Raw genomic sequence first — 17,843 nt, forward strand, 5'->3', positions numbered from 1 at the left:
AAAATATTTAGTACAGAACATTAAAATGACCATAGCCTAATTCAGGTTTAATCCTAAATCCATATTATTTCCTATGACAAAAATGGTAGAAACTTTTCAATTTTTTTTTTCACCGAAATCTTGAACAGTCAAACCATTACAAGTTTTATTCTATCAGAATACAAACAACTTGAAACAACCAATGACATATTCTGAGTGCAACTGTTCCAAGTTCATGTTGCTCCATTTTGTATATTTAACTGAATAGCAATTGATCATTTGGTTGCCAAATCTGTTCTGCAACTTTATATGTATTATTAATCTCAACTCAAATAGTAAAAATTTGCAAACTGCTGATATACATCAATAAATGCATCCTCAACTTTAAAATGCCAATGCTAATAATAAGAACAATTAAACTTTTCTAACCTGAAATATTGCCTGGCCAAGAAAAATGAGTTTGTCCCTCTCAAAAAGTCCTTGGCTGATATGAATGAAGGTGAAATATGTTATGGCTTCTGTCAAGTTGGAGATGCGTTCCTGGATATCATCTGATGCCTCAGCTTGCTTAATGGCTTTATGAAATACATTGCTGAAAGCCTAACAAAACAAAACAAGAAAACATTCTCTAAAAATTTCTTTTGGTAGAGTATGTGGCAACTTAATAAGCTCTGTTATTATAGGCATAAACATTAAGGATATTATAGCATAAATTAAGGATATTATAGTAATAATAGTAATTATAGCAATACACTTTTTGTGAATGAAATATAAAACTCCTTAGAAATATATCTTCTAAGTTCCAGAATATCCAGCTTTTTTAGCTGACCAAGAACATAGGAAGTATATAAATGGCAATGTGATGATCTGGATATGATATGTGATGATTTTGTTATAAAGGGATAAGTTTTACAATACTCAATATTGTTCTGAAGAAATAAACATATTTAACTTGAAGTATTTTATGAATCTGAATGGTTCAATTATTAGGAAGAAGGAAGTGGAGCTTCAGGCATGTAAAAGAAGTTGATTCTTTAATTTGCTTATTGCATTTCTGTTGCCAGGGATGGAAGAAACTATTTGGGCAATTTGATTTCTCTGGTGGCAGAAAAGTTCTGATTTGAGAAAGAGAAGCACCATTTGTGGCTTTTTATCAACCTTAGTTGTAAACTTGTTTTTCAGATCCTGGCTGTAAAAATACTAAGTGTCTAGATTTTAGAAATGGATTCTCTATGAAGCAATATACTGGAATGAGTTTTGTGTTAGAGGAAAAATGGAGTTGTGATATATATGTAAAGATAGACAGACAGACAGCGATTGATCACACACACACACACACACACACACACACACACACACACACAGAGAGAGAGAGAGAGAGAGAGAGAGAGAGAGAGAGAGAGAGAGAGAGTTTGCAAGACAGTGGGTTACCTTAAACAAGAATGAAGGGTTAGAAAAAGAATAAATTAAAACAGATTTTCCTTTAGCAAGGAGACAAAATCCATTGATTCTTGAACTATGTATATGGAAGAAAGAGTCATTCAGAGGCAAATGCCTTAAAATACTAAAATACTTACTGTCTTTGAAGAACCGAGAGGAACTAGACGCCTAGAGAGCGCTTGGAGGTCCAGCCGCTCCGAACCTGACAGAACACTAGTGAGGTCATATATTCAGACCTACCTAGTGGCGATCAGGGCAGCGAAACATAATTATTTTTCCACACTCATCGCATCAGCAGATAATCGCCCAGCCACCCTGTTTAGGGTGACCCCCTCCCTGCTTACACAGGAGGCTCGGGAGGACCCCTTACAGGGGCGTGCTGAGGATTTTGTACAGTATCTGTCTGATAAAATCGCTCAGATTCGGGACGGACTGGACACTGATTGGATAGATCCGGGTGGGATGGCGGGGACAAGTCTTGAGAGTGTTATCTGGGCTGAGTTTGATCCTGTGACTCCCAATGACATGGACAGGTTTTTGGGTAGGTTGAATCCCACCACATGTTTATTGGACCCGTGTCCCTCCTGGATGGTACTGGCCACATGGGAGGTTACACAAGGCTGGCTCCTGGGAGTTACCAACGCTTCTTTGTTGGGGGCATTTTCCCCGCCTCCTTGAAAGAGGCAGTGGTGAGGCCCCTCCTCAAGAAGCCCTCCCTGAACCCAGCTGTATTAGCGAACTATTGTCCAGTCGCCAACCTTCGCTTTTTGGCGAAGGTTGTTGAGAATGTGGTGGCATATCAGCTTCCTCAATACCGGGAGGAAATTGTCTATCTGGACCCGTTCCAGTCCGGTTTCAGACCCGGATACAGCACCGAGATGGCTTTGGTCGCGTTGGTGGATGACCTCTGGAGGGCCCAGGACAGGGGATGTTCCTCTATCCTGGTTCTGTTAGATCTCTCAGTGGCTTTTGATACCATCGACCATGGTATCCTGCTGCGGCGGTTGGAGGGATTGGGGGTGGGAGGCACCATTTATCGGTGGTTCTCCTCCTATCTCTCTGACCGTTTGCAGACGGTGTTGGCAGGAGGGCAGAGATCAACCCCAAGGCACCTCACTTGTGGGGTGCCTCAAGGGTCTGTTCTCTCGCCTCTCCTGTTCAACATCTATATGAAGCCACTGGGTGAGGTTATCTGTGGTTTCGGGATGGATTATCATCTGTACGCTGATGATACTCAGCTGTACATTTCCACCCCGAACCACCCCAACGAAGCCGCTGAGGTGATGGGCCAGTGTCTTGAGACTGTGTGGGTCTGGATCGGGAGGAACAGGCTCCGGCTCAACCCTTCCAAGACAGAATGGCTTTGGGTTCCGGCGTCCCGGTACAGTCAGCTTACACCATCGCTGACTGTTGGGGGGGGAAGTACTGACCCCCAGGGGAGGAGTGCGCAACTTAGGCGTTCTCCTGGACGATCGGCTGTCCTTAGAGGAACATTTGACAGCCGTCGCAGGGGAGCATTTTATCAGGTTCACTGATCCGCCAGTTGCGCCCCTTCCTTGACCGGGACGCCTTACGCATGGTCACTCAGCCCTCGTCACTTCCCGCCTAGACTATTGCAATGCTCTCTATATGGGGCTCCCCTTGAAGAGCACCAGGAGGCTCCAGCTAGTCCAGAATGCAGCTGCGCAGGTGATAGAGGGAGCACCGTGTTGCTCCCACATAATACCTATCCTGCGCGGCCTACACTGGCTGCCGGTGGCCTTCCAGGTTCAATTCAAGGTTTTGGTTACCACCTTTAAAGCGCTCCATGGCTTAGGACCGGGATATCTACTAGACCGCCTTCTGCCGCTGATTGCTTCCCAACGACCTGTGCGCTCCCACAGAGCGGGCCTCCTCAGGGTGCCGTCGACCAAACAATGTAGGTTGGCGACCCCCAGGGGGAGGGCCTTCTCTGTGGCAGCACCAGCCCTGTGGAACGAGCTTCCTCCGGGGTTACGACAACTTCCCAACCTCCGGGCCTTCAAACGTGAACTGAAGACCTTATTATTCCAGCGAGCTAGACTAGCCTAAGAAATATTTTAGTGAAATTTTAAATGGGTTTTAAATGGGTTTTTACTGTTTTAGTGATTTGGCCATCAAATATTTGGTTTTAATTGTTTTTATATTGTTATTTATTATATTGTTGTATTTTAAACATGGCTGTGAACCGCCTTGAGTCCTGCGGGAGATAGTGCAGTATAGAAGTTTAATAAATAAATAAATAAATAAATAAATAAATAAATAAATATACTATGTTATGTTCATAAAGTACCAGAAATTTTTAATTTACTCAAACCCATTTGCAAACTCTGAGGAAGGGAGGGGAAATAATCAAGTTTAACATGAAATAATCCTCAAACGTTGAGTGTTTTTATCAACAAACGGAAAATAAAAGGAATAAGTGGGGAGAAAGTGGCATGGATGAAGTACTGGAAGATACCATAATGGGCTGAAGCCTGGAAAAATAAAGTGGGAGGGTCTAGACAATGTTGCTTGCAGCGGCTCTGAATAATTCTAACATTCTCTTGCGATTCTCTGCTGTTCTAAGTTGCTACTATTCTGTTTAACATTTCATTAATATTTCTGCCAATAGCAGTATATTCTAAGAAGATATCTCATTTTCTGTGGGTGCTATACAATCATATTTTGTCTGTAAGTTTTCAATATAATATAAACTATTATGATTTGACCATATTAAAAGAAGGGCATAATAAGTAACTTTAAGTTATTTAAAAATTATCTTATCACTTTCCTACTTTCTGGGGATACAATTGCTGGTAATCAAGCTGTTTGCAGCTCTGCATTTATTTTTTACTTTCAGAAATAAAGCAAGAAAAAGTAAAAGTACCTTCAGTGAAAACTGATAGATGGGATTGATTTTGCTTAAATCCTGAATGACAAAATAAAGAAGAGAAGCTCTTGCAGCTGCTGGTCTATAGTGCTCTCTGGCTTCATTAATATTAACTTCATTTTCTCTGGCTTCTGCAGCCTGTGAGACAACAACAAAGAAGGTATCATAATTATTGTTAGAGCAAATTCATAGTAATGTTTAAGCTGCAATCTTAGACAAAATTACTTAGGCAAAATCCCCATTGAGTTAAGAACGAGAACTGTAGAGAAGTAGTAGCATATAATTTACAGTGGTTAACTGTAGAGCTGCTAAATCTTTTTTTTTTTTTAAGGATGCTTTAAAATGGGAACTAAAATACTAGCATCTATAATGAATCCATTTCAGTGTTCCGGACTGTCGATAGATTGTTTTGATAATAATATTACTTACGAACGATACAAAGGTCAAAGTGATAACTTTCCATCTATAAGAAACTATACAGTTATTTCAAGGAAGATAAGAATGATTAAATGAAAACTGTAAATAATCAGCTGCAGGACTATACAGGTCAGTTTCTCAAATAATATTGCTTACACAGAAAAAGCAGTCTGAAATGATGAAAGTTAAATTCATGCTTTTTTCATCTTAATATGATAATATAATAAATATAATTAATACTATACTATAATAAATAATACAATACAAATACAATACAATTACACCCTGGTGGCACAGTGGTTCGAATGCAGTGTTACAGGCAAACTCTGCCCACAGCCTGGAGTTCAATCTCAATGAGGCTCAAGGTTGACTCTGCTTTCATCCTTCCAAGGTTAATAAAATGAGGAGCCAGATTGTAGAGGTCGGTATGTTGACATTGTACCCGGGGTCCCCAATACCCCAGCCACGGCTCACTACCAAGTTGTGGCTTGTTTGAAACTAGGAAAAATGGGCAAATGAATGCATGTGAAGCTCCATTTGCATGAGCGGTAGGCAAGCACACACACGCACGTGAAGCTCCATTCATGTGAGTGGAGCTTCACACGCAAGCACAATTGTCTGCCACTCATTCAAGGACCATAAACAAAGGGTGAAGTTCAGCAGGTATAATCCTTCCCTTGCCATGTCCACCAAGCCACGCCCACCAAGCCATGCCCACAGAACCGGTAGTAAAAAAAAATAATGAATTCCACCACTGCCATAAACTGATCCCTAAAATGCTTATGACGTTGTGATTCCACTCTTCACCATTAATCAACTTTTAAATATTATGGGCCAAGTGATTTTAATATCATGATAATAAGTACTGAGCATTTAAAAATGGGAATATGCTTTGTCATTAGCCACTATAGTGAGCCCATTGTGTTCCAAGAAGCCAGAAGTCATTATTTCCTATATTGGGGAGATCAAACTGCTAACATTTATGTCACAGGAAGGAAGGAGATCCACGTAGTATATCTAGATTTGTCTTCTCATAAAAAATGTACTTGCAGTTAACAAAATCAAAGCCTAAAGCTGCAGTACCTTGAATTCTATCTCTGCCGCCATTAATTTTGTGGTTTCAAGTTTCTCCACAAGTTCAGTATCTCCCAAGAAGCTGCCTTCAGCAGCAGAAAGGTGAAAAAGTAGATCATCTTCTAAGGCCTTCAACTGAATTTTAAAATCATTCTGTTGTTTTGTCAGAAGAGACTAGGAAACATAATGAAAAGTTTGGAAAATAGGAATTATTATCAGATCAATCTGCCTCCATCTTTCTGTCCGCAGCCAAGTACTGCTTAGTAATCTACACTTTACGCTGCAGGATTGATTCTAACCTCTCTTACCCTGTTCCTCCAAAATAAGGAGGATATCCCCTGATAATAAGCCCAATCGGGCTTTTGAGCGCATGGCAATAATGCCAAGAGTTTATTTCAGGGCTCAAAAAAATATAAGACAGGGTCTTATTTTCAGGGAAACATGGTAGATATTTTAGTTACATATATAATCACTTCTCTTTTGTATTTTATTCTAATTAACTGTGATTTCTGTATTCTACATGCTAGTCTGGGAGCAAATAAAGAATTATTGTTGTTGTTGTTGATGATGATGATGATGATCATGACAATGAAGATGATGTCTATATTGAACTGACAGGAATTGCAATTGAACAGTAACAAGCAGCCTACCTTGCCTGGAACATGATAAATGATGTTTGATAATGAATGATGAGTATATTGGTATCATACGTAAAGGCTCCATTCAAGATGTACAGATAATCCTCAGCCTACAATCTTTTGTTTAACAAGTGTTCAGATTATGATAGGGCTGAAAAAATTAAATTATGACCAGTCCTTGCATCTATGACTATTGCAGAATTCTGCAGTTACATGATCAACATTTGAATACATGGCAATGGACATATATTTACAACAGTTTTAGTGTCTCAGAGTCATGTGATCATGATTTGTGATCTTCCCAGACAGCTTTTAAAGGCTAGGTCAATGGGAAAAGTCAACTATGGAACTTCCACTCTTCTGCCAGCTATTTAATTAGTATATTATTTTAACATCTATTTTATCATTAATTTGAGTTTGTATCTTTATCTTTTTATATGATTATATGGTTTACATGGTTTAAATAAATAAATAAATAAATAAATAAGTAAATAAATAAATAAATAAATAAATAAATAAATAACTGAATCACAACGACTGCATGATACCATAGCATCACATTGGTTTACCTTGACTGTCTCCAATTCTGGTCGTTCAATACTAACAACCTCAGCCAACAACTGGTCTTCCAATCCATCCTTTGTGACTGTGAAATTAATTAAAGTGGTCTGAGCCTGCAGCTCTGGTTTGTAGTGCGGGTTGGCCAGCTTAGTGTGAAGAATGAGACGGAAATTCTTGTTGAATTCACATTCTCTGTCTTCAATTTTGATATACCTGAGATTGATTAAAATGAAAATCTTTGCAATATTAAGTACTCAAAAAATGCAAAAAACATGTCAAAGGAGGCTAAGCATGACTCACATTGTTATAAATAAAGCTGATGCTGAGCTTTAGTTTTCAACATGCAGCTTTCCATAAGATTTTTTTTACCAGTTAGAAAAATTAAATTCACATGGGAATTTATGCATTCCCTGTATAAAAAACTTGTAAGTACATGGCTTATTAAAGTTCAGGAGAAGGGAAAGCAAATACACAAATATAATGCATTAGGGAAAAATACAAATAAAATTCTAGCCACCCGTCATTCACCAATCATTCTTGTTTTCAGCCAATTTAAAAAGCTAGGTTTTTAGATCTGTTTTGAAGGACAGCTTCAAAAGACAGCATATTTGAGGCCTAGCAAGTTTGTCAAGGATGGTAATCTAGTAGGTGGGTGTAACTATGAAGAAGACATAACTGCAGGATCACACTAGATGGCACTGTTTAACCTTTGGCCCCTCAGAGCATGCCCATCTGATCAGACAGAACCTAAGAAAAGTGGTTTCATAAATAGAAAGTAATATGCTAAAGCCAATCCTAAAATACGGTACTAAACTATATTTTGAAATATTGTTCTCTTTGTGTGGACAGACTTTTTTAAAATAATGATTTAAAAATTGTTTTACAGTTTGAATATGTCATAAAATGTCTATTTACAGAACATATGCTGAACTTCAATAAGCACTCCACTGCAAGGGAAAAATGGAAGAATGATTTCAGAAATTGGCAATAGAACAAAGAGGGCAATTTTGTAACTCACTGTTTTCCTTTATTTACAGAGAAACTTACCTGGGGAACAATTTCATGCTATTGCGATGCTAAAATGGCTCATTTTAAAATGAGATCTGGAGCCTTGTACTAAAATTGTACTTTATATGTGCTCAATCCTCAGAAGTGATAAATTATTACCAATTTTTATGGTTATCAGCTATGAAAGGCAAGCACTGCACAATGATTCAGTGAGTTTTATCACTATAGCTATGTTGGGATTTTTATTTAATTGCAGATTTGGGGAAAATAAATGTTTGTGCTATTGCTCTCTTATGGTTCAGCTACGATAGCAGCCAAAGAAGTAGAGGGGAAAAGGATGACAGAATTAATTCATCCAATTCAATAAAAGACATTTATGTAGAGGTTAACTCTGGAATTCAAGGTATGATAATTATTGTTCCCCCCCCCCAGTATCCAACACAGCTGATGTGAATGGAATCCTTAGAGAAGCTCTGATAGAGCAGATCCTTCACCTTCACATACTGAAATATATATTGGCCATTCTAGGATGTTTGTAACACAATGGAAGACTATCTCTCTCCAACTATACCTACTTACACATTGTATCTTCCATTGTAACCTTTTAAATACACGGATATTCATGTGCAGGAAGAGAAATACAAAGCTGAATTGTATGAACTAATAGATTTCTTGGTCTTTGCTCTTTAATACATACATGAATATAAAGAACAAACAATTATTTCAGAAATCATTGTATCCTAATGAACTGAGCTTCTCCACTTAGTACAACAAAAGGATATTATTAAAGAATACTTATGAAAATCAAAAGACTTGCTGAAATATGAAAAAGCAGAAAACATACTAAACAAAGTCCATCAAATATATGACCTCTGATAATGCAGAGAGTGAATTGTAATGGATCAGGCATAGGGAGAATTTGTTACTTACAATCATAGCAGACAGAATCTATAAGTTTATTAAACCAATGGAGAAAGATAAAAGCTAAAAAAACTAAAAGATGAACACATTTGCATCAGGTTCAAGGTAAACACTAACATTTTATGTAGAGCAATGAAGTGACCCCAAAGAAAAAATTATCTCAGCTAGAAAAAAACTGGTGTTTAGTGACAATCAGAACAAAACCAGTTTTCAATATTGTTCATTTGGAATATAAGGCATGTTTAGTATGGCAATCTGCACACCAATTTGGTTTGAAGAGTCCTCCTAATCACTATATGTAATGATTTCTTTCACAAAAGCATGTGTAGAAAGTTCAAACTTACTTTTAATACTCAAGCAAGAAATATTTGTATATATTGCAAATGCAATTGGCTTAAGGTTCCTAAAAATTACATTTTGGGCACTTTATAATTTATAGGCATGTTGTAAAGAGATGGGCAGGCTCTATGTTTGATGTAATTCATATTATAATATATTCTGGTTGGCTCCATCGTATGACAACATATCTGATATCTGGAGGATTTACATGATGGTTTAAAAAGACTCCTAATGTATTTGTCACTAAAGCTTTAGCAAGAACACAGATAAAGCAGTCTTGAGAGTAAGAATGCATTTTTCTATCTGGCAATTTGGTGTTGCCACAGCATGACTGAGGTTCTTTTAGAGTTATGCTAGTGTATTTAAGGATGACAATTGCTTCACAGAGACAGTAGAGCCTCTTTTGTTTCTTTGATTACATGTAAGCCGATTTAGAGGAATAGTGGAAAAAAACCCCACTATTTATAACATTGCCCAAACTTTCTTAGTCTAACTTTGTCTAACTCTCTCCCAGGGCTATTTTCTGGCAATAACCAGCTCTGTTGCTTAGCTACCAATTCCCCCCTTTCTCTTCCTCCACCCCTCTCATGTTTCCCTAAGAAAGAGAGATAGGGAAGGAATTGACTGAGTCCCTTTGGGCTGTGCTTAAAGCTTTCATCCTGTTTTTTCAGACTTTGTATACTGTCCTTCTGCATAGATTTTGTGTAATGCATCTAACTGGGTCTTGTGTCTAGTCCTTCCTAGTCTGGAGTTTGCAGATGTCTCAATAAGTGATATAGAATAGAGCTGGAAGGGACCTTGGAGGTCTTCTAGTGCAACCTCTTGTTCAAAATGTCTTACACATTAGAAAAAAGAATCTAAACACTAAATACAACTCGATGGACATTATCTTACAGATGACCCCTGCCCTGTCAAAGACCTTGGAGTTTTCATATCCAATGATCTAAGTGCCAAAGCCCACTGCAACTACATCGCAAAAAAGGCTTTAAGAGTTGTAAACCTAATCTTACGTAGCTTCTTCTCCAGAAACACTACACTACTAACCAGAGCATATAAAACATTTGCTAGACCAATTCTTGAATACAGCTCACCTGTCTGGAACCCATACCACATTTCTGACATCAATACAATTGAATGTGTCCAGAAATATTTTACAAGAAGAGTTCTCCACTCCTCTGAATAAAAAAATACCTTATGCCACCAGACTTGAAATCTTGGGTTTAGAAAACTTAGAACTCCGCCGCCTTTGACAGGACCTGAGCTTAACTCATAGAATAATCTATTGCAATGTCCTTCCTGTTGAAGACTACTTCAGCTTCAATCACAACAATACAAGAGCAACCAATAGATTTAAACTCAATGTTAACCGCTTCAATCTTGATTGCAGAAAATATGACTTCTGTAACAGAGTTGTTAATGCTTGGATTACCTGACTCTGTGGTCTCTTCTCAAAATCCCCAAAGCTTCAACCAAAAACTGTCTACTATTGACCTCACCCCATTCCTAAGAGGTCTGTAAGGGGCGTGCATAAGAGCACAAACGTGCCTACCATTCCTGTCCTATTGTTTCCTTTCATTATATCCAATTAATAGTTATTACATACTCATGCTTATATATATTTACTTATATATTATAGTTATTTTCATACTTATGCTTATATATACTGTTGTGACAAAATAAATAAATAAATATTTTTTTTTAAAAAATGAGACCACTCCTTGTCCAGTTTCTTCGTAAAAGCCACCAGTGATGAAGCACCCACAACTTCTTTAGGAAAGATGTTCCACTGATTAATTGTTCTCACTTGTGATCTTCCCAGACAGCTTTTAAAGGCTAGGTCAATGGGAAAAGTCAACTATGGAACTTCCACTCTTCTGCCACTCTTCTTCTGCTTAAATCTATGTTGCTTCTCTCCTTGATTTTGTTTCTCTTGATTGATCTTGATCGTGTTTGAATGATCAAACAATTAATAAAAAACAATTGATTTGATTGATCAAGCAATTGATTAAACAAAAAAACAAGATTGGTTGATTTTGTTCCTTCTGTCCCCGTCTGCCTTAATTTTGGGGTGATGCATATCTCTAGCTGGATTTTTACTTCTCTTTTGGAGAAAAGGCTCCAGCTGACATCTCTATCCTCTTCTCCCTCTTGAATGACAAAGTGGAAACCGCATATGTCATGCTATCTCTCTCCAGCCACCAACTTCTTGAACAGTTTTTCCAAAGGCGTTTTCTGCCTTGATGCTTCAAAGTGTACAGACTCAAATGTAACAATGTACATATCTTTTCTCTCTTCCTCTTTCCCATTCCCATTACAACTCAAAATGGAGCATGAGCCCCAACAGCTTAGGTTGTGCCCCCTCCTCTGGGCTTTAAATCCCAAGATTTATGCTGTATGCCAATCAAAATGTTGTCCCATCCTCCCACAATAGTCCTGGCTGGCATTCAGGGCTGTTTATCTGCCCTTGTAAGAGCACAGCTGCATTCCAAGGTCACATTTGAGCTTGTCCTCCCCACTTTTTTCTTTCTTTCTGCTGAACCACAACAGCACAACAGCAGCAGCCTGGCCACAAACCTCTATGCCAAAGGATGCATATTATCCATAAATAAACATAATGGTTCTACACTTTTGAGTCAAGGTATCTGGAGATGCTTCCATGTTTTCAGACTTTAATTAGTACTAATAGAAATCTGGATGCTGAAAACACTGTAATCTGGTATTTCAAGATTTTCCTTCATAATTTTTTATGTTACAACTTCCAAAAAGTAAAGGCAGGATGTAATTTTAAGAAGTTGCTTCACAGATCATGAGGTTTGCTAATATGCAAAGCCAGTAAATTTGCTTTAGAAGGTGCATATGCTGATAAATCTTTCCAGTAATACTTTCTGTCGATTGATATCACAAGATATATTTTATTTAAAATTAGGATTGTCTGAAGCTCAGTAGATCTAATTATTTGTAATTACCTAGTTGTTGTCAGTATGTGGCCCTTTTATGACAGCAGTAGCAGTAGTAGGTCAGGTTCATCTGTATATCTTTTCAAACATAGGATTAATGTACTATTGATAAAACCATTACTAGAACCAAATTAAAGTCTGAGCTGATGTATTGGTCCATAGGGTGCTGTCAGACATGAAAGGAATAATTAGTATTCATTACTTCATACTGTGCAACATTCCAATTATTAATGAACTTCAAACTGTTGATCTGCATCAAATCTATCATAAGCATCTTTCTTTATTACAAGGGGATTGGAGAGTGTGAGTGTGAGTAGAAGAAATACTAACAAAATTACAGAAATAAACAAAAAGTACAACCTGCTTAAAATGCTGTAAATATAGTTTGCATGTTTTTGCTCTCTGTAGCCTCAGAACTTAGGGTGAATTCACCAACTGATGAACTAATCATGGACTAGATTGAAAAGAACAGATGGAAAGAGCTTCAGTGTAGAACAATCCAAGACCGGTTTGGTTCCACAGACAGAATAAGCCTAGGTTGTTGCAGCAAAATAGCACTTAAGAGATGTTTGTGTTTATTGTGATACTTGCTTCAGATTAATGAAATATAGTCTTTTTGTGACTAAGCTTGCAAAAGACAATCCACACACATACAGATACTATTTTGTTTGAAACATAACTCATTTATTGTCAACTAGGACTGTGGTAAATAATTATTATCTTATCTACACTTAAGATTGCATGAAATGATAATAAATTATATTTTTTGTATTTCATGGGCTTGGACTGCACTGTAAATATAATTATATTTACTTTGTACATGTTTGAGCTTTTCATACAAATTCTCATTTTTAACAACTATTTCTAACAATTTAATACCTTTTTGGTATGATAATTTATCACTTTCTATACCTGTATAAAATGTAGGAGTGTATCTGTCCATCACATCCAGACTGAGAGTACATTACATAAACATTAAATAATTGATCCTACTTAAGAAAAGCAAATATAGTATATCTGCTAGTTTTAATGTCACCCAATCTTTGAATATGCAACTTAATGGACATGCATATGCTTTGTACGCATTATATATTATTTTGTTGGAAACTGCAACTTTTATTTTTATTTTCTTTGAATAGGGTTTATGTTCCCAACTGAAGACTCAGAGATGAATGAGTACAATAAAAAATCCTGCTCGGTTATTAAATTTACTAAGTTACATCACTACTCATGAATCTTAATTCTTAATGATCTCAGGAAGATATATTGAAGAAAGTTTGAGCTCCTTAGAATAACTAATAAATTGCTTAATTAAATAGTATCATAATAACATCTTTAAAAGTTATACCAACTACTGTCTGACAAAGTATACAAAATAATTTCCATTAAGCTATCAAGGTACAGTCAATACATTTAGAAAACTCTAATTTAACATTAGCCATAAGCATAATTAATTTAATAACACATCCTAGGATGGTGCAATATGGTAGTAGTGCACTATAATTTATTATTTGAAATTGATAATAGCAGTAGTACTAGATGATGGTGGGGTCATATCTCAATGACACTCAATATGCCTTATGCGCAAAGAATTCCATGTTTCAGCATCTGAAGATGCTGGAAGAATTCTTGATTCTTGGCAAGGTTAACTAGTTCTTAAGCCCAGACCTGATGCTTTTAAAAAGCAGTAAATTTATATTGCTTTGATTAGTGGCTACTTATAAAAATGTATATTTGGTAAAGCTATGAAAATGTGGACTAGATCAAACACAGCAGTAAAAAATAGTAAAAACACCAATCGTTATATCACTATTTCATTTTAATTTAATATAAATACTTTTAACTTTCAGAAAAATAATACTGAAAATGTGTATATTTTGCAATATGTTAAAGATCAGCAATTAATTAACTTTATACAAAAAGCAATAAGCGCTTTTGTGCATGCGTGCATGTTTTTCAATTCTTGGTCAGTGAAAAAAAGCCAGTCTATCTTTGAACAAGTGCAGTGAAATTTGGTTGAATGTCTGAGGTGAATACATGAAGGGCAGCTAATAGGTGATCATTAGAGAGAGAGAGAGGATCTAAAGGTGGGTTTGTTGAACTTCACCACTGAGAATGTTTGTTCACTTATGTAAGTAGATCCAAAAAGAACTAACATCATTTGAGCATGCTTCATGTGTGGAAAGTTCTCCTCTTTAGAGGGCAGTAAAAAAAAGGGAGAACAAAAATCATGTGAATTTCATTCTCAACTGTTTTAAAGTCTTGAAATTGCCTTGAAAACTCTCCATGCAATGCACCCAACATGGATAAGTACCTGCAGAAGTGATTCGTGATGGTATGGCTTCCTTTAGTATTGGTAAATGGATGAGAATGCTGTCCTCCATTTGGTTTGAAAGAAACTACAACCGTCAGATGGAAGCCTTCACCAAGCTGTACATTTCATGTACAGAAAGATCCTTGCATTGCAGTTTGTTATTTAGTTCATTCATTAGTACAATCACATCAACAGTAAATCCAAAATCTGCCGCCCAGTCTTCATCTAAGAGCTCTGGGATATCATTCCCTTTCTTCTCACAGAATGTTTGAATCTCTACTCTCACATCCCGTAATCTTTTAAGCATTTGCCCAGGCTGAACCAGTCTCATGCTCCTCCAGAAGTGCAACAAACTTTTTGATTCTATGTTCTTGCCCCGATAAAGTTAACTATTTTAGTTACAACTTCAGTAACATGGTTAATTTTTTAGCACTGCCTTATACAACATCTCTTGATGTACAATACAATTTAAAACACCAATTTCCATTCAGGATTCATTGCAGTCATTGCAGTCTACATCTGCTTCAAAAGTCTGACATTTTTTCTCATCAGATTTGGACCATCATCCGTAGTAAACACTGCCAACTGCCAGCTTGTCCCATTTCAGTCCCAGTTTGTCCAAGTTTGTCCAATAGACATGTATTTATGTCTATGAACAAATCACTTCCTGTTATCATCCCTTTCATTGATGGCATTTAAGATTCCTCCATAATCTCAAAGTCTTTCATTATCCCATGTAAAAAGATGAGTAACTGCTGTGTCAGAGATATTGCAGCTCTCGTCCAAAGCCAAGGAGAAACAATAAAAATTCAGCTTCTTTTGCAACTGAAGTTTCAGATTTCCTGTGATGTCTTCAATCTTTCTCATTATGGTTTGTCTCAAATCCCACTTTTTCCCCAAGGCATATTAGCACTGCAGAGTCCGCCAAATTCTCTTTGATAAATTCTCCATCAAAAAAAAGGCTTATTGTTTTTTTTCAATTTTGCAAGATATCACAAAACTTGTTTTGACTGCTCCATATCTAGATATGTGAAGCTTGGTAAAAAGTCCTTGTTGGTTTTGCAGCTAATCTAGCAAGCATCAGATGCTCATGCATCTGTACCATTTCTATGCATATTTAATCACATAGTGGTAATCCAAATTGTAATCCTTACACGAAAACCTATACTCCACAAACTAAGTATGTGACTTTACCTCTCACTTCAGTAAATAAAAAATAATTAAGTCCATGTCTTGAAATGCTCTACATTCTGTATCAATTTTTCTATTTTTAATGTGAGTTGACATTTTTTAGGGCTGACAGATAGCTCAGCATCTCTTGTAAATATCTATTCTCCAATGCATTACTGTAAAGGTTCATAGGCACATGCACACATATGTAAATTGAAAAAAATTGCAGTCACCTTAAAAAAAAAGCATACACTTGTATTGCATGTATGGTGTACCCTTATTTATATTTGATTTCTAATTTCCAGTTGACCACACACAGGTCAGACAAGACTGCCATATGGCCTGGGGCCATAAAATGGTCAGGTCTGCCTTATATATAACACCCTAATTTGTCACTTCTTTCATAGCACAATTGCCTCCTCTTCCTGGACTATTCCTAGATATTTTTCAATGTTTTCGTTTAACCATATACTTTCTTTAATATAAATATCTTATAATGACACCTTAACCTAGAATAAAAAACAAATGTAATGAGAGAAAAATAACATTGTTCTTAAAACACTACTGACAAAAAAAAGACAATCATAGTTACCACTTCTATACTTTTCTATTCTTCAAAAAGTACTTACTTTCCCTTTTTAATGGTGTTTCTTCCAAGCAAAGGATCAAGCACAGGGTCTATTTTCTCATCCAAGTTTTCAATCAGGACAACATCTCCACAAGCCAAAGTTCTTTCAATAGTTTTCAAAAACCTTAAATAAAATATTAAAAAGCAATTTGTCCAAAACAATCTACAACAAACATAACTGAACACAATTATCACGTGAAGTGTTAATACCACTTTATAATGCCTTGGTGAGGCCACACTTGGAATATTGCATTCAGTTTTAGTCGCCACAATGTAAAAAAGATGTTGAGAGTGCAGAGTGCAGAGAAGAGCAACAAAGATGATTAGGGGACTGGAGGCTAAAACATATGAAAAATGGTTGCAGGAACTCGGAATGTCTAGTTTAATGAAAAGAAGGACTAGGGGAGACATGATAGCAGTGTTCCAATATCTCAGGGATTGCCACAAAGAAGAGGGAGTCAAACTATTCTCCAAAGCATCTGAGGGTAGAACAAGAAGCAATGGGTGGAAATTAATCAAGGAGAGAAGCAACTTAGAACTAAGGAGAAATTTCCTAACAGTTACAACAATCAATAAGTGGAACAACTTGCCTGCAGAAGTTGTGAATGCTCCAACACTGGAAATTTTTAAGAAAATGTTGGATAACCATCTGACTGAGATGGTGTAGGGTTTCCTGCCTGGGCAGGGGATTGGATTAGAAGACCTCCAAGGTCCCTTCCAACTCTGTTATTATGTTATGTTAATTATTTATTCTCTCCATAGGACTTCTAAAAACAATACTAGCAAAAATTCAAGCATTGTTAATCTGCTTCTCACCAGATATCTTGAGTGATTCAAGATGAAATAAATTGAGCAATTTGTTACTCAATAACAGATAAATTTTCCACTCTATATGTCCATTATCAATGCAAGTGACATTAATTGCATGATGCTTTCATTTGCCATGGTCTCACCTGTCAAGTCTGTTAGGAAGCCAAATTATCTGGCTTAATTTTTCTATATATTGTTCCTCAAGATGAATACAATATTGAAATCAGACCATATACCTTTATATGAAACATACCTGGGGCACTTTCAACAACTGCAAAGTTAAGTTAAAGAAAATCCTTATAGCAAATTTAGAAAATTCTTATTGAGTTGTTGAAAACAGATGTAGGAAGCTCCCCACTTCACAGAATAAAATATTCTAAGGAATATTAAAAGAGACAGAATATAATATTTCTTCTAAAGGAGAAGATTCTCCTTTACAAGAGCAGAAAGCAGCCCCAGTCTTTCTGCTATAGGAAAACAGCCTCAAGCAGAAGTCTGCAGGGGCTAGGCTTTACGAATAAATATTTTATATCCAGTCATAAAGCCAGACTACTCTATTCATAAGATTAGCTCAGATAAACAAAACACCTAGGATTTGCATTTCCCCTTTTGCCTGTAGAGACAGTTATGACCCCTATCTAACCCCATAGGAATCTGGCAACAGCCATTAAAATATTAAAGGACATATTCTTACACA

At 36.7% G+C, this 17,843-nt stretch overlaps 1 protein-coding gene across 1 annotated transcript in view; it reads right to left on the minus strand.

Annotated features, from left to right (window-relative positions):
- Positions 1–17,843, minus strand: part of LOC131197091 (dynein axonemal heavy chain 11-like) — a 42,816-nt gene that overhangs the window by 23,738 nt on the left and 1,235 nt on the right. Inside the window, exons 3-6 of the mRNA XM_058180729.1 lie at positions 16,338–16,460; positions 7,008–7,212; positions 4,307–4,447; positions 409–579 (exon numbers count right to left, since the gene is read on the minus strand). Coding sequence (XP_058036712.1) covers positions 409–579; positions 4,307–4,447; positions 7,008–7,212; positions 16,338–16,460 — 640 coding nt within the window. The remainder of the gene's footprint in view (positions 1–408; positions 580–4,306; positions 4,448–7,007; positions 7,213–16,337; positions 16,461–17,843) is intronic.

The sequence above is a fragment of the Ahaetulla prasina genome, chromosome 4, assembly GCF_028640845.1.
Source record: "Ahaetulla prasina isolate Xishuangbanna chromosome 4, ASM2864084v1, whole genome shotgun sequence".
Lineage (NCBI taxonomy): Eukaryota > Metazoa > Chordata > Lepidosauria > Squamata > Colubridae > Ahaetulla > Ahaetulla prasina.